General features: G+C 37.7%; 1 protein-coding gene across 2 annotated transcripts in view; it reads right to left on the minus strand.

Moving 5' to 3' along the window:
- CBFB (core-binding factor subunit beta) overlaps window positions 1-26,429 on the minus strand; it is a 56,065-nt gene that overhangs the window by 16,515 nt on the left and 13,121 nt on the right. For both annotated transcript variants that reach the window (XM_012742621.3, XM_012742622.3), the window contains exon 4: window positions 6,999-7,115. In XM_012742621.3, the coding sequence (XP_012598075.1) occupies window positions 6,999-7,115 (117 nt within the window). The remainder of the gene's footprint in view (window positions 1-6,998; window positions 7,116-26,429) is intronic.

A 26,429-nucleotide genomic window follows, 5' to 3' on the forward strand; every position in this document is an offset into this window, starting at 1 on the left:
TATGTAAAACATATTAGAATAAGAAAAAAATTTGGTAAATATTAATATTTCTATCATTTAAGGATGAAAAAGGCCATCTCTAACTATGAACTAAAGCCAAAAATATAAAAGAGAAGATTAACAGAATTGACTATACATATATTAGAAACGTGTAGACAACAAAAAGCAAATAAAAATCCAAGGGAAAGAAATTATCAGGCCGGTTGCAGTGGCTCACACCTGTACTCCTAGCACTCTGGGAGGCGAAGGTGGGCGGACTGCTCAAGGTCAGGAGTTCAAAACCAGTCTGAGCAAGAGCCAGACCCTGTCTCTACTATAAATAGAAATAAATTAATTGGCCAACTAATATATATAGAAAAAAAATGAGCCGGCATGGTGGCACATGCCTGTAGTCCTAGCTACTTGGGAGGCTGGGGCAGCAGGATGGCTTGAGCCCAGGAGTTTGAGGTTGCTGTGAGATAGACTGATGCCACGGCACTCACTCTAGCCTGGGCAAAAAAGCGAGACTCTGTCTCAAAAAAAAAAAATTATCAAGAAAAAAATTATTTGTGACATTTAACAAACCCATCTCAATCCTTTCCAAGTCAGTGGCTAAATATATGCACATGAAAGAAAACCCAGGCTGGGCACGGTGGCTCATGCCTATAATCCTAGCACTCTGGGAGGCTGAGGCGAGCGGATTTCTCGAGGTCAGTAGTTCGAAACCAGCCTGAGCAAGAGCGAGACCCCGTCTCTAGTATAAATGGAAAGAAATTAATCGGCCAACTAATATATATAGAAAAAATGAGCCGGGCATGGTGTCACATGCCTGTAGTCCAAGTTATTCGGGAGGCTGAGGCAGCAGGATCGCTTGAGTCCAGTTTGAGGTTGCTGTGAGCTAGGCTGACGCCATGGCACTTACTCTAGCCTGGGCTGTAACAAAGCAAGATCTGTCTCAAAAAAAAAAAAAAAAAAAAAAAAGAAAAGAAAACCCAGGATACCTCAAATCCATTGTATCTAAAAAGCCAACCAAGTTTAAACTTTCTCCTCTACTCTTCTTTAATCTCAGTTGGTGGCACCATTCACTCATTTCTACTAGAAACCCAAGTCATCTTTGACTCTTTACTCCTCATCTCCAGAGTTTATCAACCACTGAGACCTATCCATTTGATTTCCTACATCCTTTTGGAATTTTTAGTCTCCTCTTCATTCCTATAAACATTTTCCTAGTTCAGGCCCTTAAGAGCTCTTACCTAGACCATTGTAAGTCTCCTTAACAGTCTCTTCCTGCTTCCATTCTGTACCCCCCCCAATTCACCACACAGCCAACCATCAGAGCACATCTTCTCTAAAGCACAATCTGACAATGTCCCCAAACTTAAAAAAAGCTGTCAGGATGGGATGCTTGACCTTTGCAGTCACACAATTCTGAATACTAGGATTTTCAATGATATACTTGAAGAAACTAAAAGATCCAAAACAATACTAAAAATGTCATCAATAATACTCACTTTCCTAGATTCACTGCAGCAAAGGATGGCCATGTTAACTCTAGTTCTATCCAATGTGACAAAAACACAAGTCACCTAATGGGGCCTCAAGGAAAGTTGTTTATGAGACATCTCATCATTCCTCCTTCCTGGAAACTGATGCAATGCCCAGAGATGCAGCAGCCAACTTGCAAACATAATAATGAGGATGTAGTCACATGCTGAGCATGGTACAGAAGAAACATGTAAAGACCCAGGGCCTCTGATAGTATAATTAAGTTCTATACCAGACCTGGGCTGCTGGATATCTTCCTCTGTGTGATAAATCCCTTACTGGTCACTGTTAGTAAGGTTTACATTTTTTTTTTATTTTTACTTTTATCTTGCTTAAAAAGCAGCCTGATGGGTTGTTTTGTTTTGTTTTTTGAGACAGAGTCTCACTTTGTTGCCCAGGCTAGAGTGAGTGCCCTGGTGTCAGCCTAGCTCATAGCAACCTCAAACTCCTGGGCTCAAGCGATCCTCCTGCCTCAGCCTCCCGAGTAGCTGGGACTACAGGAACGCGCCACCATACCCAGCTAATTTTTTCTATATATATTAGTTGGCCAATTAATTTCTTTCTATTTATAGTAGAGACAGGGTCTCGCTCTTGCTCAGGCTGGTTTCAAACTCCTCACCTCGAGCAATCTGCCCGCCTCGGCCTTCCAGAGTGCTAGGATTATAGGCATGAGCCACCGCGCCTGGCCTGGGTTTTTAAATACTTAAAATTTTCAGCAACACAATCTCTACATAACTTAAACAGAATTGAAAGATGTGATCAAATTCTCATTCTCATGTGCACATACTGGCTTTGTAAACCAGGACAAGGTATTTCATTTCTCTAAGCCTCAATAAACTCACATGTAAAATGGGCATAGTAATACTTTATAACAATATTACTATAAAAATTAAATAATACATAAAGTATTTATACTAATTCTACCTGACAGCATTTAGTAAGTGCTATTATTTTACAAGCATTTATAGATATATAAAATTCACACATTTGACTAAACATCATCACACATACCTACTATATTCCCAGAATGTACTATACAAGCTATAGAGGTATCTGCAAAAGAATGCTGTTCCTCACTCCCAAGGGTTTTCTATATTATTTACTTAGTTATCAACTGGGACACATATGCCGATGACAGCATACCCAGTCTGTCCTGTGCATTCATTCACTCGTCTTTTCATTTATTCCACAAATATTGAGCCTTTATTATGTCCAAGTCAGTGTGCTAGGTGCCCAGATACGGTATGAAAAAACAAATGGTGTTTTATCTCACAGAGATTCTGGTCTAGTGGGGCACATGGACAATGAACAAAAAATTAACAAATAAATACAAAATTATCAATTGTGATGTAGTAGAGGAAAATTAGAGGATGAAATGAGAGCATATAACATGAGATGTAATCTAACTCCCTAAGGAAATTATTAGCCACTAATGTGTATTCTCACAATGGTCATAGATTTTTCTTTTATTAAAAGAATAAAAAGGGCCAGGCACGGTGGCTCACGCCTGTAATCCTTGCACTCTGGGAGGCTGAGGTGGGTGGATCCTTTGAGCTCAGGAGTTGAGACCAGCCTGAGCAAGAGCAAGACCCTGTCTCTACCAAAAATACAAAAAATTAGCCGGGCATGGTGGTGCATGCCTGTAGTCCCAGCTACTCAGGAGGGTAAGGCAGAAAGATCACTTGAGTTCAGGAGTTTGAGGTTGCTATGAGCTAAGCTAATGCCATGGCACTCTAGCCTGGGCAACAGACGGAGACTCTGTCTCAAAAAAAAAAAAAAAAAAGAGTAATTACCAACATTTGCAGTAAAATAAGCCAGAAGAAATTTGGTTGCCCTCCACTTTCTAGTTCGAACTTCTGTCTTGGTCTTTTCTAATGACATGTGAGATGTATATACAGTGAACAGAGTTCATACTTTAACAAATGGCAAAATCAGAAAGATGATCGGGGATTACCAGTGTTATCCGGATCCTTTCCTACTGCAACATATGTAACACCAAGGGCCCTTGAGGATAAAATCGTATGCTCACCCAAAGTAGGCTCAAATGGCTATGCACAACGACCTCCGTCCAGTCTCAGGTGATAGTAGGAGAGGTTTTCAACACTCTGGCCTCCATTAGCCCTTTGTTATACTAGTCTGTTACTTCATGGCCTATGCTACAACCTGTACAAAGTAGCCAGGTAGAGTCATGACAAAACATGGTTGAGTGTATGTGAAATCCATACGGGAAATAAAGGCTCAGCAGTCCTCACATAGAGCATATACAGAATATTCTGACCATTCTTGCTGTAGTGATTTTGTCTTTATTTTATTGTCTACATCTACAACTATATTTATTTTACAATTTGGTAACACTTTTCTGCAGCAAAGAATTTAAAAACTAGAAGTTAACACTTAAAAAAAATTAAGAATTAAATTCATTTCCAAGGAAGTTGATGATGAATGTGTAATTTGCACAAAATATCGACATTTACTATTCTCTGTGGGGACCAGAATGATATCACTGATCACATGAAAACCAAAAGAAATAAATCTGCTGAAAAAGCATCAGCATCTACTTCAAAGACAACAATTCAATATGTGCAGCTGCAAACGGTACATTTAACACACCACTCTGCAGACATAACTTTTCATTTAAATCAAATGACTCTTCTAAATTAATTTCACCAACAATTTCATGTACATATAAAAGCACAAAGCTGTTTATATGTTGGCTTTATTAACAGAAAACCCTTGCAAATAAAAGTCCACTAGTGTTATATTAGTGTGTCATCAGGTATTTATAGAAAATCTGTTAATTCTAATAATGGTTCAGTTTTTCTCACTCAATCATGAAATCAAATAAAACTTTCGAAGGCCATTTTACTGAAGGTGAGACATCTTTTTGTGATTGCCAAAGTCAAGTCATTTAAAAAGTACAATGAAAATAAAATTACTGACTCTTATATCAACAATATAAAGATTAGGCCAGGCATGGTGGCTCATGCCTATAATCCTCGCACTCTGGGAGGCCAAGGCGGGTCGATTGTTTGAGCTCAGGAGTTCGAAACCAGCCTGAGCAAAAGCGAGACTCTGTCTCTACTAAAAACAGAAAGAAATAAGCTGGACAACTAAAAAAAAAAAGAAATCTGCAATCCGCCCGACTCAGCCTCCCAGAGTGCTAGGATTTACAGGCGTGAGCCACCGCACCTGGCCTCAACGTATATTTAAAATTGACCCATATAAGGTATGTTAATTGAAGTTTCTCATTCTCATTGTATTTATGTAAAAAATAAAATGCACTTAAATTCTGCTATGGCCATTTCAGCTGTTTACAATTTCTGGCTATTACTAATAATAGCCAAATGATCCTTCTGCTTCAGCCTTCCTAGTAGCTGGGACTACAGGTGCATCCCACTACACCAGGCCATTTTTTAATTGTTTGTACAGTCGGGGTCTCGCTATTGCCCAGGCTGGTCTCAAATTCCTAGGCTCAAGTGATCCTCCTACCCCAGCATCCCAAAGTGCTAGGATTATAGGTGTGAGCCACCTTGTTCAGTCAATTCTTTCTTCTGTCAGCTCATATCTGCTATTGTGTTTGTGAGAATTTTTTTTCAGTTATAGTACTTTTCCACCCCAGAACTTCTATTTTGATCTTTTTAAAAAATTTATATCCCTCTATTGATTTTCTACATGAAGGGTCATTGCCATGATAATCTCCTTTAATCATTATAAGAACGAACTTCCCTTCAGTTCTTAGAACATATTTATAATAACTACTATGAAGTGTGTGTTACTAAGAATCAAGAGTTGGGCCCCCTCAAAGATTGTTTCCATTGCCTGCTTTTTTCCCCCTAAGTGAGTCACCCTTTTCGTGTTTATTTCCATGTCTCATAATTTTTTGTTGAAAACTGGCCATTTTAGATAACATACTGTAGCAAATCTGAATTCTGATCCTTGCTTCCAACTTATTGTTGCATTTTACTTGTTTAGTGACTTGCCTGGACTAATTCTGTGGTCTGTTTTTCCCAGCAGTGGGCAACCTCTGATGTCACCGCTCAATTTTTGTTTTTTTAGTCTTGCTTTCTGGGAGGCTGCCCTTGCTCAGCATAGCTTAGTTGTCAACCAATAATTGGTCAGAGGTTTTGCTTAAACACCTTGAGCCAGTAGGTTCTGTCTTTTGCCATTACACTTGTGTGCAGCTTGGGGAATACTCTCAAAGTTCAGGGAGTTTACCAGTTTACCCTATGTTCAGCCAGGAATTAGAAGCTTGTGTGTTTTCTTTAGAGCCTTGCACATGCGCATGGTCTTCTAGACCACTTTAGTATAAAGTAGGGCCCACTTTAGCTATCTCTTTCCCTGGATCTCCCTGATCAATTTCTGGCTGGCCTGCCATTTTGTTGCTTCCTGCAGCAGTATCAGCTTTATCAGATTGTTTGCCAATGAGACATCTAGCATTTTCGACAACATGGATTTTCCTGGGCATGGATTTTCTCCAAGCTCTGCTTTGAATAAAGTCAGCTCTCTCTAATAGGAGAGCAGAGCTACCAACCTTCATGGCTTGCCCTGCCTGCCCAGGGTAGAATCTGAAGGACCGGGCAGGGCGCAGTGGCTCACGCCTATAGCACTCTGGGAGGATGAGGCGGGTGGATCACTCAAGGTCAGGAGTTCAAAACCAGCCTCAAGAAGAGTGAGACACTGTCTCTACCATAAATAGAAAGAAATTAATTGGCCAACTAAAAATATATAGAGAAAAATTAGCCAGGCATGGTAGCACATGCCTATAGTCCCAGCTATTCGGGAGGGTGAGGCAGGAGGATCATTTGAGCTTAGGAGTTTGAGGTTGCTGTGAGCTAGGCTGATGCCATGGCACTCTAGCCCAGGCAACAGAGTGAGACTCTGTCTCAAAAACAAAAACAAACAAACAAAAAAACATTCAAAACATTTAAAAAGAAAAAAAAAATAGAATATGAAGGACCATTGAGTTGAGAAAAGGATGGGAGCAGCTCTTGACTAAAATATCACAGACCGTCACTGATCTTACTAAAATTCAATAGCTTTGTTTGAATAAATGCCTCTCAATTTATGTCCTTTGATTAATTTCCAAAGACCTTAAGTGGGTGTTTTGTTTTTTTACACTTTTGGTCCAGTTTTATAATTGCTTCTTGGGGAGAAAACTTGCTGAGCTCCTCACTCAGGTATTCAAAAAGTGTTCATCCTGTTTAAAGATCAAGAAGAGATATTAAAAAGAGCCAATAAATGGACTCTGGAGCAACCACTGAGCAAACAGTGAAATTTAGAAGTACTGAAGAAAAAACTTCCCCAAAATCAGGACCAGAATTTGGGTCTCAACATCTTCAGGATTCTTCAGTATGACTTAAACATAATACTTTCTATACTTACTCTTAAAGATTAAGTAAATAGGTTTCTAGACAGAAGCAAGATTAGGGGCTAAATAAAGGAATCACACTCAGGAAAGCCTGAAGTCACCCTACCTGGGCTCGCTCCTCATCAAACTCCAGGCAGCCCATACCATCCAGTCTCTGGAGATCAATCCAGCCTTTCCAGATAACACAGACTCCATTCAGAATCATGGGAGCTTTCAAATATACCTAAGACAGAAAAGAAGGACAAAAATCACTGAAAAGCTATCAGACACATGAAAATCAAACAACTAAACTTACTTACCTAAACTCTGTAGTTTTCTTTAAAAAAAAAAGAATACAATTATAAAATTAAGAATTATAGGAAAGTGTATCTATAAGCCATAGCCTCTGATCATATTCTATAAGTTTATTCAACTTACTTGGATTTTATTTTAAAAATAATTCTTCCATATTGTTTTTTTTTTTTTTTTGAGACAGAGTTTCGCTTTGTTGCCCAGGCTACAGTGAGTGCCGTGGGGTCAGCCTAGCTCACAGCAACCTCAAACTCCTGGGTTCAAGCAATCCTGCTGCCTCAGCCTCCCAAGTAGCTGGGACTACAGGCATGTGCCACCATGCCCGGCTAATTTTTTCTATACATATTAGTTGGCCAATTAATTTCTTTCTATTTATAGTAGAGACGGGGTATGTCTCTTGCTCAGGCTGGTTTCAAACTCCCGACCTCGAGCAATCTGCCCGCCTTGGCCTCCCAGAGCGCTAGGATTACAGGTGTGAGCCACCACGCCCAACCTTCCATATTGTTTTTTTTGTTTGTTTTTTTTTTTTTTTTTTTTTTTTTGAGACAGAGTCTCGCTTTGTTGCCCAGGCTAGAGTGAGTGCCGTGGCGTCCTAGCTCACAGCAACCTCAAACTCCTGGGCTCGAGTGATCCTTCTGCCTCAGCCTCCCGGGTAGCTGGGACTACAGGCATGCGCCACCATGCCCGGCTAATTTTTTTTTTATATATATATCAGTTGGCCAATTAATTTCTTTCTATTTATAGTAGAGACGGGGTCTCGCTCTTGCTCAGGCTGGTTTTGAACTCCTGACCTTGAGCAATCCGCCCGCCTCGGCCTCCCAAGAGCTAGGATTACAGGCGTGAGCCACAGCGCCCGGCCCATATTGTTTTTAAAAGGAAGTTTTAAGGATTTGTAAAAACTAGTAAGGTGATACTTGAAGTAGGCATTTTTTGTTCTTCCAGCTGTAGCTAGGACAATCAGACATGTCTTTTGAATTTTGGGTAGAAAGATACAAAGATGGAAAACAACTGAAATCCATTATCCCCTGAGGAGGAAAGCATGCACTGCTTCCCTCAACTTGGATCCCTGCAGCCAACCAGGGTCAGGCTCTTTATATTTCTCTTCAGTTTCACCATCCTTCTCAGGGCTTCCTGATACCTAATACTTCTTTTTTTCCCCACTCCTAAGCCAAGGTTGATTTCTACTGCTTTCAGCCAAAGAACCTTAACTGATATAATATTTATTATCAGAACACATTAGATAATGTATGGTTTATCCTTAGGTGTTCATAAATAATCCAGAGCAAAAACATTGCTATCTTTGATAGGGAATTTAATTCAAGCTATTTCACAGTCTTTTAAATATAGTAGAAAGTTTAAGGTCACATGGTTTAATTATATGGAACATTACTCATATGTCTAAAAACTGATAAGTTAACCCAAAATCTGTTATTTCAACTTACTGTTGAAATTCTTAAATATGATAACAAAGTCTATTAAAACTTAATAAAAACATCAAAAAAAAAACCCAAAAAATCAAGCATCGTAAACTCTTAAGAATTGGGAATGTTTATTCTTCACATGCAATATTAGATGAGAAAATTAGCCAGACTTCCTGTATCATATCCAATAACTATATCTGCTTATACATTACAGAAATATCTAAAATGAACATCCTGGGATGCTGTTACATCTGAAGTCAATGACAAATTAAATATGTTCACTATACTTTATGCACTGAGGTTAAAAAAAGATATCAATAGATTTTAGATCTTCAAAATTGCTGAAACCAAAAGTATCTCTCATCTTGTAACTCAGAAAACTCTTATATCCTTGTGCTTTGGAATTGATTGAAGTTTTTGAGTGCTATTAACTTTTCTTTTGCAAAAAATTACCAATTTATTCACTATTCTTTTTCAAGTAAATAACCCTACAGCAAAAATCACTTTAGATATGATTGCCAAATTCAGACAATTTCTGATTACCAAATTAATAAATTAATTCTTATATTGGCTCAAAATATAATTGTTCTCAAGAGTAATTAAGGAGCCATTCAGAAAGGATAGTGCTAATGATATTATCTTGAGGTGAATATCTTATTGTGATACAAGTGAAAAACATACATTTATGACAGTTCCTACAATCTCTTCCACACTAACATCACACTATCCTATCAGTTATTTTGTAAAAACATTATTTTAGGCTGGGCGCAGTGGCTCACACCTGTAATCCTAACACTTTGGGGGACTGAGGCAGGAGGATCATTTGAGGCCAGGAGTATGAGAACAGCCTGGGCAACATAGCAAGACCCTGTCTCTACAAAACAAAAAACACAAAAATTAACCATGTGTGGTGGTACACACCTGTAGTCCCAGCTACTTGGAATAATGAAACAGGAGGATCACTTGAGGTTGCAGTGAGCTATGATGATGCCCCTGTACTCCAGCTCAGGCAACAGATAAACAAAAAATCCCCCAACATCCTCATATTATCATTATTCTCTACCTCATTTATCAGGAACTTCTGTTTTTTTTTTTTTTGAGACAGTCTCACTTTGTTGCCCAGGCTAGAGTGAGTGCCATGGCATCAGCCTAGCTCAGCAACCTCAAACTCCTGGGCTCAAGCAATCCTACTGCCTCAGCCTCCAGAGTAGCTGGGACTACAGGCATGCGCCACCATGCCCGGCTAATTTTATATATATATATGTATATATATATATATTTTACTTGGCCAATTAATTTCTTTCTATTTATAGTAGAGACGGAATCTCGCTCTTGCTCAGGCTGGTTTCGGACTCCTGACCCTCCAGTAATCTGCCCTCCTCGGCCTCCCAGAGTGCTAGGATTACAGGCGTGAGCCACCGTACCCAGCCTATCAGGAACTTCTGAATAAAAATTAGTATAGACTTTTATCATTTACTGCCTTGAAAAGATTTCTAAAATGCAGAGGAAGCAGGACTTAATGAGTTTAAAAACTGTAGGTTATCAAATATATCTTTATCAATTAGGTTTTTCATTCACTTATACCAAACCTATTTTCTTTGGATAATCCCCGTGCTTTATGAGCTAAAAACTGCCATTATTTATTACCTATGTAATTTGTAAGATGATTTCTCATTTTGAGGAAAAAGCTGGAAGTGCCATTTTTTGTTTACTCAATTCAGCAGTTTCTTCAGTCTTGGATCCTTCTTGTTTTTAGAGATGTTCAATAAGAATAACTGACTGCCAATAACTACAAATATGCTTAAAAATTACTCTTGAGATAGCTGTAAAATAATACTTCTAAGATTTATGCTTTCCTACTAAATATTTATGTCATTCCCCTTAACTATTAAACATAGTCATTTTTGCTAAGGGCTTCAATAAACCGTGTTGAACCAAATTCTACTTAAAAAAAAAAAAATTCCATTTCTCCTCCCATTTGGACCAAGGGAAATAGTCTACAGTTATAGCTGACAACCGTTTAACCACATATTTCCTTCTGTTCTGATAAGTGCTCATTCCCTTCTACGCTGTAAATTTAAAACTCCACCAATGTGCACCTAGTCAAACAAATGACTAGGATCCCCTCATGCTCTGTATCTCACAAAACTTAAAAACAATACTCCTTTATATTTCATATCGATATAACTTGACTTATGACACTGCTCATGAAGATTTCCACCTATCCTAACAGGGGGAGGAGGGAGTGTGCAGTGGAGAGTAGAACATTTCATCTACTAATGCACCTCATTTAAAATTCTCATGCTAATCATGAAAAGAACTCTTCTCAGCTGATAGCAGAAAAAGGTTAACTTCACACCACTTTAATCAGATTTTATATTCTTAATAATGATTTGTATATTTTAGAATTGAAGATATCATAATCTCTTAGCTTATTTATATTAATGTTCATCGTCAAAAATATTTTCCCTATGAAATTACTAATTTTTTAAAAGCCCATTTATTAGTTCTTTATGAACATTCTCTCATGACAAAGAAAACCACTGATCTGTTTGGGAAATTCCTAAATGGCTTCAGAAAATGGCTACAGTTTTTAATCAAGACCAGTGTCTGGAATCATAATTAAAAATAATATTTAGATGATCCCAGTGATTTATTTAGATGTTCTTATTCAAATAATTACACTTTTATGTGTAGATCTTCAAAGTAAATGTTTGGTGCTTTTATGCATTCATGAATACCAAACCTCAAACTATAAAGAAAATAAAATTCTGTCTCCTAACAGTTTGGCATTTTGTAATGTAATTCTATAATGTCATTTAAACACAAAGACATTTTTCACTGAAAATGATGATGCCTTATTTCAAACTTTGAAAAGAAAATTTATTAGAATATGACCTAGGGATTAAACCCATTGTCCTAGAACAATAAAATATTTTATACAAAATGGATTTTATAAAGCCTTTAAAATGAGTAAATAAATGCAGCTAATCATACACAAAAACCACACACAGAAAGCTTATCTTTCCAAAGTAAAATATCACAGAATTTGTTTGAGACTTCACAAAAGGTTCAAAAGTGACTACAGACTTGGTGTGCTGGCATGCGCCTATAGTCACAGCTACCTGAAAGGCTGAGGATACCTTGAGCCCAGGAGTTTAAGGCTATAGTGAGCTCTGATCAGGCTGCTAAACTCCAGCCTGGGCAACAAGGTAAGACTCTGCCTCCAAAAAAAAAAAAAAAAAAAAAGTGACTATAGACTCACATTTTGTGTTCTTTTGTAAAAATAGGTAAAAGTTTAACATAATTTTTAATCAACTAAAGCTCTAAATATTGGTATTTGCAATGTTATATTCAATCCAAATTATACATATTACTTTATCTTCACATTTGGTTACTTTAAATTCCCTAACATTCGAGCAGTAGAGCTTCAACAAAAACACGCTTGTACCATCAAGAGTGGCACTATCCATACAATGGAATATTATTTGGTCATAAGAGGAAAGTAGGCCAGGCGTGGTGGCTCAAGCCTGTAATCCTAGCACTCTGGGAGGCTGAGGCGGGCGCATAGCTCTAGTCAGGAGGTCAAAACCAGCCTGAGCAAGAGACAGACCCCATCTCTACTATAAATAGAAAGAAATTAATTGGCCAACTAATACACATAGAAAATATGAGCCGGGCATGGTGGTGCATGCCAGTAGTCCCAGCTACTCGGGAGGCTGAGGCAGCAGGATTGCTTGAGCCTAGGAGTTTGAGGTTGCTGTGAGCTAGGCGGATGCCATGACACTCACTCTAGCCTGAGCAACAAAACAAGACTCTGTCAACAAACAAACAAACAAACAAACAAACAAACAAATAAATAAATGTATTAGGAAAATAGTGAGAGGAAATAATCATTACCCCTTAGGCCAGGAGTCCTCAAACTACGGCCCCACGGGCCACATGTGGGTGTTTCTGCCCATTTGTCTTTTTACTTCAAAATAAGACATGTGCAATGTGCATAGGAATTTGTTCATAGTTTTTTTTAAACTATAGTCCGGCACTCCAACGGTCTGAGAGACAATGAACTGGCCCCCTGTTTAAAAAGTTTGAGGACCCCTGACTTAGGCTCTCAAACAAATATTTACTAATTAACAGAAGAGCAGAAAACAGTTAGAATTTAAAATTTTTTTCTTGTAGCTTCTCTACACTAATTTTGATTTGAAAAGATCTACCTACTCAACAAATGTTTATTACCTGTCAACTATGTACAGGATATGGTCATAAAGGCAGTGGGGATATAAGATGAATTTTATGGTTATGAGAAGTACTATTAACAGTAAAATATAAGAAAATGTAAAAGCTTTGCAACCTCCTTTTAAAGATTACAGATCTAACAAACTTACACATAAATATGACTAGGAATATCTGAAAATTATCTCCCCAAAACATCCATAAAATTCTTCTGAAAAACCAAAGGAATATAATGAGTTCAAGAAAGTGGCTGGTCATAAATAAATATATAAAACTAACATCTTTCCTATATTACAACAGTAACAATTTAGCAAAAAGATGGAAAAAACTTATTTTAAAATAGTATGCTCTATAAGAACATATTAGATTTCTGAAAGACAAAGATTTGAATTACTAGTGAGATGACATTCTTGAATGGGAAGACTAAAAATGCCAATTTGTCCCAAAGTAATCTTTATTTTAATGACATTCTAGTGAAATTTTAAAATAATGTTTTCTGGAATTTGAGCAATAAGTCAATAGCTCATATAAAAGAATTAGACTATCCAAGGAAATATTAGAAAAAGTAATTTTTTGCCCTTTCAGATATTAAAACAACAAAATCAATAAATGTGTAGTAGTGCTGCAGCAATCAGAGACAACTTAATGAGAACCAAAAAACCCCAAAATGAAACCAAGTATACAAATACTTAATGTGTGGAAAAGGCAACATTTAAAATAAACGGTAAAAGGATATTTTATTTAACCAGTGGAGTTGAGAAAACTGGCTAACCATTTGGTAAAATTGAGTTCAGAACAAAATAAATGGCCAAAATTTAAGAAAAAATGTTCACTAACAATAATCAAATATATTAAATTAGAACTAGAGAACTATTTTGAAACAAATACAAAAATAAATTGAAAAAAATTTTAACAATGTCTATCAGGAATGAAACTAAGTTCTATTATCATACACTGTGGGTGGCTAATGATTCTGGGAAAGCATTTTGAGGGAAATAAGGATGCATTTTCCTTTGACCCAGCAATGCCACGTCCATAAATGTATCCTAAAACTTAAATAAAGGCATACACAAAATATTTGATTATAAGGATGCTCACTTTCGAGAGTTTTTTTTTTAAATAATGGTAAAAGATTAGAAATAACCCAGATGCCCAACAATAATGAGTTGAATAAATAAATGTCCAAATGAAACTATTTAACCTTTAGAAAGCATGCTTCATGGGAAGATATTTACAATATGCTATTAAGGGAAAAACAGACAATATACTAGTTAAAGTAAACCATTAAGCCTACGCACATACACACACAGTTGATTCTCATTATTTGCCAGTTATGTTCTACAAAGTCTCCGGAGAACACTGAATTAGAGAACACTAGTCTACGGCCATACCACCCTGAACACGCCCAATTTCGTCTGATCTCGTGAAGCTAAGCAGGGTAGGGAGGGCCTGGTTAGTACTTGGATGGGAGAACACTAAACCACTGTTCTTAGTTGAAATACAGAGTTAGGCTCTTTCCAGCCTAACCTCCTCCTCAACTGACCAATATGTAAGCTTGTTTTATGTGTGTTTCTGTTCAGACACTTTCTTCAATTCATTTCTGCCAATTCATTAATGCTGGACTCATGGCAAACAGCACTATAACTCATGTCTGAAGGAAACTTATCTTAACATACATATTTTCTCCATGAGGCACATCACAGCCTTCTTAAACTTAGGAACACCAGACAGAACTTCAACACTATGTTCGGGGGCCATTTTAAATAGTGAAATCACCAAGAAAAGGCATAAAAATGTGGAAAATGTGGCACCAAATAGAACTCGATCAGGATGCTTGTTTACAGTATGAGAGCTGAAACAAGAGGCAGAGCATCATCGCCTTTGTCCAACCTCAACAAGCAATATGATCTGAATGTGACTCATTTTTTTGCCACTCTGCACATGTCTGCAAATAACCACAAATGATCCTCATTATTTGTGGATTCTGTATCTGCGAATTCATCCACTCACTAAAATGTATTTGTAACCCCAAAATCAATACCCATGGTGCTTCCACAATGATTCACAAACATGTCCATGTATATGTATTTATTTCTTAAAAGAAAGGGAATATTATCACTGTGCTTAACTCTAAGATAGCATAGGAACAGTGAAAACAAAATGTGCTTTGGAATCACATAAAACCTGCGTTTAAATTCTATAGACAAATTATATTTGCTTATTAAGTATCAGATTCCTAACATAAAATCAGGGTTAAATAATATCCCCCTTCATAGATGATGAATACTAAGTGACAAGTCAATGTACATAAAACTTATGAAACATGGAGAACAGCACAACAACACTGTTTGCTTACACACACATTTCTATCAATGTTTTACACACTAATTTCTTTCTAAGAGAAAGAAGCCACTTTTTCTCAGACAATGTTCCTACCCACAGACCAATGAATCAGGGAGACTGGGATGGCCACAGGCACCCAAGCAAACAAAATATTCCACTGAAGAAGTATGTACCCTGCTGTTTAGTTGTTATCATTTCTGTAGTCTATTTAACAGATTCCTTTAGACGATACTTGGTTCTGACTCATTCTCCTTTAGCCCCATGCTCTCCCTGTTCAAAAATGCAAAGTCAGCTGCTCGACTGCCAGATAATCACTACAGTCATTCAATCTCTTTTGCCTCTGAATCATAACTGGATTGCATGTAAGTGTAAAAATAGCTTCGTCTATAGTGATACAATATAGTTTACCAATCTACTTCTTACACTTCAAAAGAGAAATCATAAAATGGAAAACTACAGAATGGGTCTGGAACTTAACAGATTGCGTGTGTGTATACAAATATAAATACATGTTCAATAATGAATGTTAACCAAACTCAGACTTTTGTCAAGAATGAATGGGACCTTATGTCACTAATGTGCTCTCTACATAATTGTTTCAATTTGATTTCCCTGTATATTTCTTTTCCTACATGAAAAACTGAGCCAAGATAAATTCTGACTTTTATGCTTCAGTTGCAGCCCTTGTTTCTTCTGAAGCTATGTAGGGCAGTAAAAACCTATCAGTTATATCCTCAGATAAAAATACTGCACCCAATAAACAAGAACAGGATGCTACCAAAATAGGAACATTTGGAGAATGTTTGGAGAATAAAAAAGAGCTGTAAGAAATTAAATATATTGGCTGGGTACGGTGGCTCACGCCTGTAATCCTAGCACTCTGGGAGGCCGAGGCGGGCAGATTGCTCGAGGTCAGGAGTTCAAAACCAGCCTGAGCAAGAGTGAGACCCCATCTCTACTATAAACAGAAAGAAATTAATTGGCCAACTAATATATATAGAAAAAATCAGCCGGGCATGGTGGCGTATGCCTGTAGTCCCAGCTACTTGGGAGGCTGAGGCAGGAGGATCGCTTGAGCCCAGGAGACTGAGGTTGCTGTGAGCTAGACTGATGCCATGGCACTCACTCCAGTCTGGGCAGCAAAGTGAGACTCTGTCTCAAAAAAAAAAAAAAAAAAAAAAAAAAAAGAAATTAAATATATGATAGTAGAAATTATGACTCAATAGAAGGCTCTGAAGATAAAGTAGAGGAAATCTTCCAAATGGTAGACCAAAGACAAAGAGAAAAGATTAACAGGATAACTGTTAGTCTAGGGGGTCTAACATCCAAATAGTATGTGTTCCTTTTTAAGAGAACAGAGAAAACATAAGAAAGGAAGTCACTAACTAAATACAAGAAAATTTCCTCATGAAGGACAGAAGAACCTAGTACAACAGCCATACATTAGATGTAAAAGCCAATTAGTTTAGATTCAAGAGATAAGTAATTTGAGGATGGTTATCACCAAGATGTTTACAGAGGCAGAGTCTTGCTCTGTTGCCCAGGCTGGAGTGCAGTGGTATAATCATAGCTCACCCTAGCCTCAAACTCCTGGGCTCAAGCAATCCTCCTACCTTACCCTCCCAAAGTTCTGGGAAAGATACTTCTTTTTATATTGAGGGCAGAATGCTCACATAAGCTTGCCCCACTGCTAGGACCAGCTAAGGACATTCATTCCAGCTCACAGAGGTGATCTGATTTAATCTACTCCTGTGAAAAGGAGGTAGGTCACGGTGAGCTTAGAAGCAGAAAATACAGAACAGGTAACTCCTTCTCACCATATTTCCTCCAGCTCTCCAACTGTGAACACTAGTTTATGCTGTGCCAGAAATCCCAACTCCAGTGTGAACCCTAGGTTTTCCACAATTGATACATGACTCTGCTCATGAACTTCCTCAGAGGGACTCTTAAAAATTCACAGGGAAGCTGAATCAAGACTTGACCCTGGATTCTATTCAGCTTAGGGAGCTTCATGTTAAAGTGATATCACAGTCCTTTATTTACACAGCCATGAAGTTTGTGCTTGCTGTTTTCATTTTTTTAAAACAAAACAATTCGTTATCTAGAGATATGTACATAGGTCAAGTGCAGTGGCTCATGCCTATGATCCTAGCACTTAGGGAGACTGATGCAGAATGAACTCCTGAGGCCAGGAGTTTGAGACCAGCCTGGGCAACACAGTGAGACACCATCTCTAAGAATAAAAATTTAAAAATTAGCTGGGCATGGTGGTGTACACCCACAGTCTCAGCTACTGGAGAAACTGAGGCAGGATCACCTGGGCTCAGGAGTTCCAGGCTGCAGTAAGCTATGACTGCTTCAAAAAAGAGAGAGAGAGAGAGAGAGAGAGAGAGAGAGAGAGAGAGAGAGAGAGAGAGAGAGAGAGAGAGAGAGAGAGAGATGCATAGGAAATAAAACAATAAAGACAAGGGAATAAATATATCAATCAGAGTAGTGATTATTTTTTTGGTGGGGAGGGGTTGAGGAAAAGAAGCATAAGGGTTTTCTTTTCTTTTGAGACAGAGTCTTGCTCTGTTACCCAGGCTAGAGTGCCTTGGTGTCAGCCTCGTTCACAGCAACCTCAAACTCCTGGGCTCAAATGGTCCTCCTGGCTCAGCAATACCGCCCCCCAGTAGCTGGGACTACAGGCATCCACAAATATGCCCAGCTGATTTTTTCTATTTTTAGTAGAAAGGGGGGTCTCACTCTTGCTCAGGCTGGTCTCCAACTCCTCACCTCAGGCGATCCTCCCACTTCGACCTCCCGGAGTGCTAGGATTACAGGCGTGAGCCACCGTGCCCAGCCTATGAGGGTCTTCTAAGGCATCTCTGTCCAACAGAAATACAGTACAAACCACAAAAGCAAGCCTTATATATAAGTATAAATTACTTAGTGGGTATTTTTTAAAGTAAAAAGAAACAGTTAAAATTAATTTTAATAGGCCGGGCGCGGTGGCTCATGCCTGTAATCCTAGCTCTCTGGGAGGCCGAGGCGGGCGGATCGCTCGAGGTCAGGAGTTCGAAACCAGCCTGAGCAAGAGCGAGACCCCGCCTCTACTATAAATAGAAAGAAATTAATTGGCCAACTGATATATATAGAAAAAACTAGCCGGGCGTATGCCACCGCGCCCGGCCAAAAAAATTAATTTTAATAATGTTACTTAACCCAACAAATCTAAAATATTATTTCAACAGGTAATCAACATAAAAATTACTGCAACATCTTACATTCTTTTTGGGCTTCTCTTACAGATTTCAAAATCTGGTTTGTATTTTTTTGCATATATCACACTGTCAATTCAGACCAGCCACATTTCAAGTATTCAACAGCTATATGTGACTAGTGGGTACCATACTGGACATCACAGTTCTAACGTACTAGATATGTTATTTAAGTAGCAGGTACATGCATGTTCCTTTTCTTATTATTCCTAAAACTTAACATGTTTTGTAATATCTATTCTTATATTTGTAAGATACAGTTAACAAATGAAAAACGACAGAATTTTTTTTTTTGAGACAGTCTCGCTTTGTTGCCCAAGCTAGACTGAGTGCCATGGCGTCAGCCTAGCTCACAGCAACCTCAGACTCCTGGGCCCAAGCAATCCTACTGCCTCAGCCTCCTGAGTGGCTGGGACTATAGGCATGCGCCACCATGCCCGACTAATTTTTTTCTATATATATTAGCTGGCCAATTAATTTCTTTCTATTTATAGTAGAGACGGGGTCTTGCTCAGGCTGGTTTCGAACTCCTGACCTCGAGCAATCCTCCGGCCTCGGCCTTCCCGAGTGGTAGGATTACAGGCGTGAGCTACTGTGCCCGGCCAAAAAATGACAGAATTTTTAGGACGAAAATGTATCAAATCCAACAGTCTTCCCCCACCTGGCATCCATAGTCTTGCTCTCTGTGGTTTCAGTTACCACTGTCAACCATGGTCCAAAAATACTAAATGGAAAATTCCAGAAACAAACAATTCCTAAGTTTTAAATTGCACGCCATTGTGAGAAGCGTGTTGAAATCTCTCGCAGTCCTACTCTGTCCCTCCAGAGACATGAATCATCCCTTTGTCCAGCGTATCTGTGCTATATATACTACCCACCCATTAGTCAGTAGCCATCTTGGTTATCAGATCAACTGTTGTGGTATCACAGTGCTTATGTTCAAATAACCCTTATTTTATATTACAGCATATTACTTTAATTAGTCTACTTTATATTATCAGTTATTAATATTATACATAATTTATAAATTAAACTTTATCATAGGTAAGTATGTATGTATAGGAAAAAACCAGAGCATATATATAGAGGGTTCAGTACTATATCTTGCAAATATCCATGTGTTGTAAGTTGAATCATTTATACTACACATCATTTTTCAAAAGAATACTCCACCTACAAACATTCGTGGTCCACAGTCTGGAAGAGCCATTCCTTCTATGAGCCATTTGAGATGCTTATGTACCAATTACACCTATACTCTGAGATATACATGGCTTTGTTAAGCAGAGACTATTTCTGGTCTACCCTAAAACTGGGTAATTTGCAGTATGACTTATATTCTTACATAAAATTTTTCTTCATGAAGGTATATTTAAAATATCTGCTGGCTTTCTCACTGTATAAAAATGTAATGTTCCATTAGACTAAGCATCACAGACCACTATAAGCTTGAACACTGTTGAGACCTAGAATGCTATTTTTGGCCTCTCTCCATCTCTATGCCTCTACTTTGAATTCGCTTTGCTTAAAGAAGCCCCCCACACTACCCCTGAACAGCTCCCTTCATTTGTTAACTCTCTCTGCCTAATACTTTTTCACTCAGGTTTAACTAGCATAACCATCTTACGTTTATATAGGTTTTTTACAGCTTTCAAAACTTTTCTAAGTCCTATTTGACCTTTACAACCATCTAACAGGAAGGAAAATTTTAAATGAAGAAATTAAAACTGAGAGAGATTAAATAATTCACTTGCAGCTCACAGAGCTAATAAGCAGTAAAAGCCATATCCAGAACTCCTGACTCTAAACATCCACCTCAAACACAGCTGCATTTATAAACTGTATTTTTAATGTTTTGTAAGTATTTCAGGGTATGTGAAAATAGAGTATGTACTTCCCTAAAGAATATATGGAGACTTAGATAGTCAATTTCATGGTTAAATTCACAGCATCTATATTCTCTACCCCCGAAGGATAGCTTACTGAGCTAACTAGTTCTGCCATCTTCATTCTATAATTCAAAGTAAATAATGTATATTTAAGGGAGTCTTAATGAAATGTTCTGACATGAGGATTAAGTGAAAAAAATATAAATTATAAAATGTTTCCTGTTTCATAAAAAAGAAATGATGAAATAAAACAGTCAGATGTTATTTACTATGGTCCATTCCTGAATCAACATTTATTTATTTATTGACAGGATCTCACTCTGTTGTCAGGGCTACAGTGCAGTGCATCAATGTAACTCACTGCAACCTCAAAAACTCCTGGGCTCAAGTGATCCTCCTGCCTCAGCCTCCTGAGTAGCTGGGACTACAGGGTCATACCACCATGCCTGGCTAATTTTCTTTACATTTTGTACAGATGAAATCTCACTAGTTGCTCAGGCTGGTCTCGAACTCCTGACCTCAAGCAATCTTCCCACTTTCGCCTCTCAAATTGCTAGGAATAAAATTGTGAGACATTGCATCTGGCTTAAATTTTAAATCTTTAAAATATTACAGGTTAGCCAGGTGCGGTGGCTCATACCTGTAATCCTAGCACTCTGGGAGGCTGAGGCGGGTGCATCGCTCAAGGTCAGGAATTCGAAACCAGCCTGAGATCCTGTCTCTACTAAAAATAGAAAGAAACTAATTGCCCGACTAAAAAATATATATATACAAAAAATCAGCCAGGCATGGTGGTGCACACCTGTAGTCCCAGCTACTGGGGAGACTGAGGCAGTAGGATCGCTTGAGCCCAGGAGATTGAGGTTGCTGTGAGCTAGGTTGATGCCATGGCACTCACTCTAGCCTGGGCAACAAAGTGAGACTCTGCCTCAAAAAAAAAAAAAAAAAATTATAGGTTAGATGAGCCTTGGCAAGTGAAAAAGAAAAAAGAAGAATGAAAAAAATTAAATAAAATTAAAATTTTAAATTTATATAAATAAAAAAAGAAAATAAAAAAATAGTATAAAAATATTACAGGTGACTTTACTTAACTATTAACAGAAAATTAAGACAAAAGAATTGATCATATGCAGTTTTCCAGCAGCCCTGATTATAAACACAAACATTCACACTGTAAGTTAGAAAAACCATTCACATTAAAGGTTAAAAAGAAAAAAATGAAGGTTAAAGGTTGTTTTGAAGACATTAAAATGAAGTCTAAAAAGACCATATTAAAAGATGTTAATCCACTCATGAATTGATTGGCAATAAAAAATATATATATTAATGGTAATGGGAGAAGTAACTTAGTGGGCCCAAAATAACTTGATATAAGGCTTTGTAAGGAAGGATGTGGACTTTGGGGCAACTTACCTAATGATTTTTTTTTTTTTTTGAGACAGAGTCTCACTCTGTTGCCCAGGATAGAGTGCCGTGGTATCAGCCCAGCTCACAGCAACCTCAAACTCCTGGGCTCAAGTGATCCTTCTGCCTAAGCCTCCCGAGTAGCTGGGACTACAGGCATGTACCACCATGCCAGGCTAATTTTTTCTATATATTTTTTTTAGTTGACCAATTAATTTCTTTCTATTTTTAGTAGAGACAGGGTCTCGCTCTTACTCGGGCTGGTTTTGAACTCCCTGACCTTGAGCGATCCTCCCACCTCAGCCTCCCAGAGTGCTGGGATTACAGGCGTGAGCCACCACCCCTAATGATTATTTATTAGCAATAGTGTGGTACACTGCAAAGAACACAGATTCTGCAGTAAAAACAAACTGGATCTGGATTCTGGCTCTACCTAGGAAATGGAGTACATGGCTTTTGAAGCTTTACTTAGCCTCTCTGGTTTCAGTTTCCTCAGCTGTAAAATCAAGCTATCACCAGAGAGATGTGCTCGAAAATCAAATAAAAGGCCTCACTATATAGCGCGGGTTAAGAGAATTAGTGATAATGTAAACCAGCCAGCACAGTCCCTGGTGGTGGTCATCACCATAAAAACTGGTTTGCAGTTGTCAAAATGTATTTAAAATGGCCCAGAGTTATGAAATGTTCTCAAATTAGATAATGGCAATGGTTGCACATTGTGAATATATTAAAAACCACTCAATTGTGTAATTGGTGAATTAAGATGAATTTTATTTCAATTTTTAAAAATGGCCCAGAAATGTTCTGCATGGCAAAGGGATGGCAACCCAGGACTAAAAAGCCACCATGAATAAGCAATACTCACAAAAAATTTAGACAGTTCTCCCAAAGGGTTCATTATTCAGAACAATGTTCTCCAAGTGAGGCCAGACACTTATTAGAAATTATCAATTGTGTTACCCAGAACAAAGTTTGAACGTCTGCAATATGGGAAAAATATATGTTTGAAAGCATCTAAATTCCTCTAACGAGAATATTGAAATCACATGTTTCTAAGCTATCCTTTTGTTTTAATCTAAAGCTTAACCTGCCTTTACATCTGAAGTTTTAAAATGCTAAAGGACTCAGCATCTTGCATACATGGATAAAAAAAAGGTTTTCGCCAACAAAAACAATCTGCCAACCATTCCCAGACTCAGCTCTTTCTTTCTTAGGATGCACAGTACAGCACTGCATCAGAGCCCCGAAAGCACAGTAATACTGCCAAGAGGCACATTTTAAACGTTATTTAAAATTCTTGGTTCCTAAAGACACATCAATTTGAGAAGGCCCAGCTTAAACAGAAAAGCTCATGGTGGATTATAATTTCCAACTGCTTACATTGTATACATTCATAAAAGAAAGTAATACTAATTAAACTCCCTATTATATCACTATCAGGTTAGCTTGTGGCCTTTTATTCTCTGTAGAAAACTAAGTATCAAAGATGTGGTATCAAAGAGAAATCAAAGAATGCTATCAAAGAAACAAAGTCAAGCTAAGCAGCATTAAAATTTACAAATGTTTTCCTATCTGTAAAATGGGGATCATAAAAGTATCAATATTGTGTGTGTGTATCAACTGGAACAGTATCTGCAAAGGGACATGAGGGAACTTTTTTTTTTTTTTTTTGAGACAGAGTGTCACTGTATTGCCCGGGCTACAGTGCTGTGGCATTAGCCTAGCTCATAGCAACCTCAAACTCCTGGGCTCAACTGATCCTCCTGCCTCAGCCTCCTGAGTAACTGGGACTACAGGCACCTGCCACCATGCCTGCTAATTTTCTTCTGTTTTTAGTTGTTTGGCTAATTTCTTTCTATTTATAGTAGAGATGGGGTCTCACTCTTGCTCAGGCTGGTCTCGAACGCCTGAGCTCAAGCAATCCTCCCACCTTGGCCTCCCAGAGTGCTAGGATTACAGGCGTGAGCCACTGTGCCCCGGCCAACATGAGGGAACTTTTTAAGGTTATGGAAATATTCTGTGGTTTCACGACTGACTATACATATTTATCACTAAATTGTACACTTAACGGGTAAATTGTGTTCTACGTAAATTATACCTCAATAATGCTGATTGAAAAGTTACAATTACAAAAGAAATTGGGGAGCAGTAAAACTAGGACATTGCAACCCTATTCAAAAATTAATTTCTTCAGTTGATAATATTTCAATAGTCTTTATCCTTGCCGTATTTGAATTAACCATTAAAAAATATTGACTAATGGCTGCTGGAAAAAAATATTGGGGTAGAAAGTAGAAGCAAGGAGGGGAAGAGTTAAGGATGCTCTTCTCACACATATTATTTCCACTTACTCTCATTTGGAATATATACTTCAGATAAGGTCAAGATTGAAATTTTCCCCTTTATGCTAAAATGTAAATAATACAATCCAAAAGAAGGAAAAAGGAGAGTACACAATCTTTAAGCACTTCTGAGGTACATTTACCAATATACAAATTCATGTAAATCTAACTGGAAGGTACTATGACCTACTAATTTTAAAACATTCTCATATTTCAGAAAGTCAGTCAACTTTCTCTCCTAGATTTAAAATAATTGAAATAAAATCTTTTCTTTAAAAATATAAGCCCACAGCTTCCAATTCTAAATTTTATGATTTAGCTATTATTAAAGTATTATAGTATAGGCCAGGTGTGATGGTTCACACCTGTAATCCTAGCACTCTGGGAGGCTGAGGCGGGCAGACTGTTCGAGGTCAGGAGTTCGAAACCAGCCTGAGCAAGACCCCTTCTCGACTAAAAATAGAAAGAAATTAATTGACCAACTGAAAATACATATACAAAAAAAAAAAACATTAACCGGGCATGGTGGCGCGTGCCTATAATCCCAGCTACTTGGGAGGCTGAGGCAGTAGGATTTCCTGAGCCCAGGAGATTGAGGTTGCTGTGAGCTAGGCTGATGCCACAGCACTTACTCTAGCCTGGGCAACAAAGTGAGACTCTGTCTCAAAATAAATAAATAAATGAATATATATATATATATATATATATATATATATATATATATATATATATATATATATAAATAAAAATAAAAAATTAGCCGGGCACGGTGGCACATGCCTATAGTCTCAGCTACTTGGGAGGCTGAGGCAGTAGGATTGCTCGAGCCCAGGAGTTTGAGGTTGCTGTGAGCCAGGCTAACGTCATGGCACTCTAGCCCAGGCAACAGAGTGAGCCTCTGTCTCAAAAAAAAAAAAAAAAATCTGGATGTGACAAGTTAGTTGTGAAGTTGCCTCAATTTCTCTTGAGGAAAATCACATTCCAAAGCTTTACCACAGATATCTTTTCCTTGGAATGACTAAGCTATCTAAAAAGGAGAAGGAACTTGTTGATCTTAAATAAGGATTTCTCAAAGCTAACATCAAGAAGTCCTGTAAACTGCCAAATTGTGAATGGTATATAAACAGAGACAATATTTATTTTGGGACAAAGATCGTGCAGACAAGTAAGCAAAAGGTTCCAGAAGAAGCAGAGTCACAGACTTCTGGAAAAGGCCATTTAAAATAAGATTCTATCCTCATTCATTAAATCAAATGCTATTAAATTTTGCTTTGCTATTTTATGTTCATAAAAATGAATGATAAAAATATTTCTGTTTTAAGTATAAAAAGTCCAGAAAGGAAAAAACTAAACTTACCAGAATTTTTAAAAGTACTTACTCTAATGACATATACTTTATAACTACTTTTCAATGTCTGATATTAATGTTATCTGATTATCAATTAAAATTATAGGTTATAAATAGGAGTGTAGCAACCATTAAAAAAGTTTAACCTCTCTCTGAGGTCAATGTAATAAAACTAGAAAGCATATTTAATTTCCATAGAAAAAATGGTGAAGAAAAATTAGCACTATAAAGTTCATTTTTCAGTTTGTCAAGTATTTTTCATACCCTTCATCTTTATACTCACAAACTGGGATCATATAGTAAGCATATGTAATCATTATGTAAAAATTCCAATGAGGCTTTATGAAATACAGAATACACACAGAAACCATGAATCTGACTACTCAAGACTAATAATTTATTGTCAACCATAATCATTTGCACTTGTTTGAAATAAAAAGTAATTGGACATAAGTCCTAAAGAGGAAAAAAATCAAAGGACGTAATGTCGCTTGGTCTATAAAATTTTAACTTAAGAATGATTTAGCAGGGCGCAGTGGCTCATGCCTGTAATCCTAGCACTCTGGGAGGATGAGGCAGGCGGATTGCTCAAGGTCAGGAGTTCAAAACCAGCCTGACCAAGAGGAGACCTCGTCTCTACTAAAAATAGAAAGAAATTAATTGGCTAACTAAAAATATATAGAAAAAATTAGCCTGGCATGGTGGCACATGCCTGTAGTCCCAGCTAATCAGGAGGATCGCTGAGGCAAAAGGATTGCTTGAGCCCAGGAGTTTGAGGCTGCTGTAAGCTAGGCTGATGCCATGGCACTCACTCTAGCCTGGGCAACAAAAGTGAGACTGTCTCAAAAAAAAAAAAAAAAAGAACATTTTGGATGCCAGGATTTATAATGAATACACCAGGACAGACCACTAGGAACAATATGGTGTTAAAACATTGTTCAGCTACCTAAAGTGAGGCTTACCTAAGGCATGCTAAAAAAAACTCCATCGGTTAGCTATAATGTCA

This window comes from Microcebus murinus, chromosome 20 (genome assembly GCF_040939455.1).
Source record: "Microcebus murinus isolate Inina chromosome 20, M.murinus_Inina_mat1.0, whole genome shotgun sequence".
Taxonomy (NCBI): Eukaryota; Metazoa; Chordata; class Mammalia; order Primates; family Cheirogaleidae; genus Microcebus; species Microcebus murinus.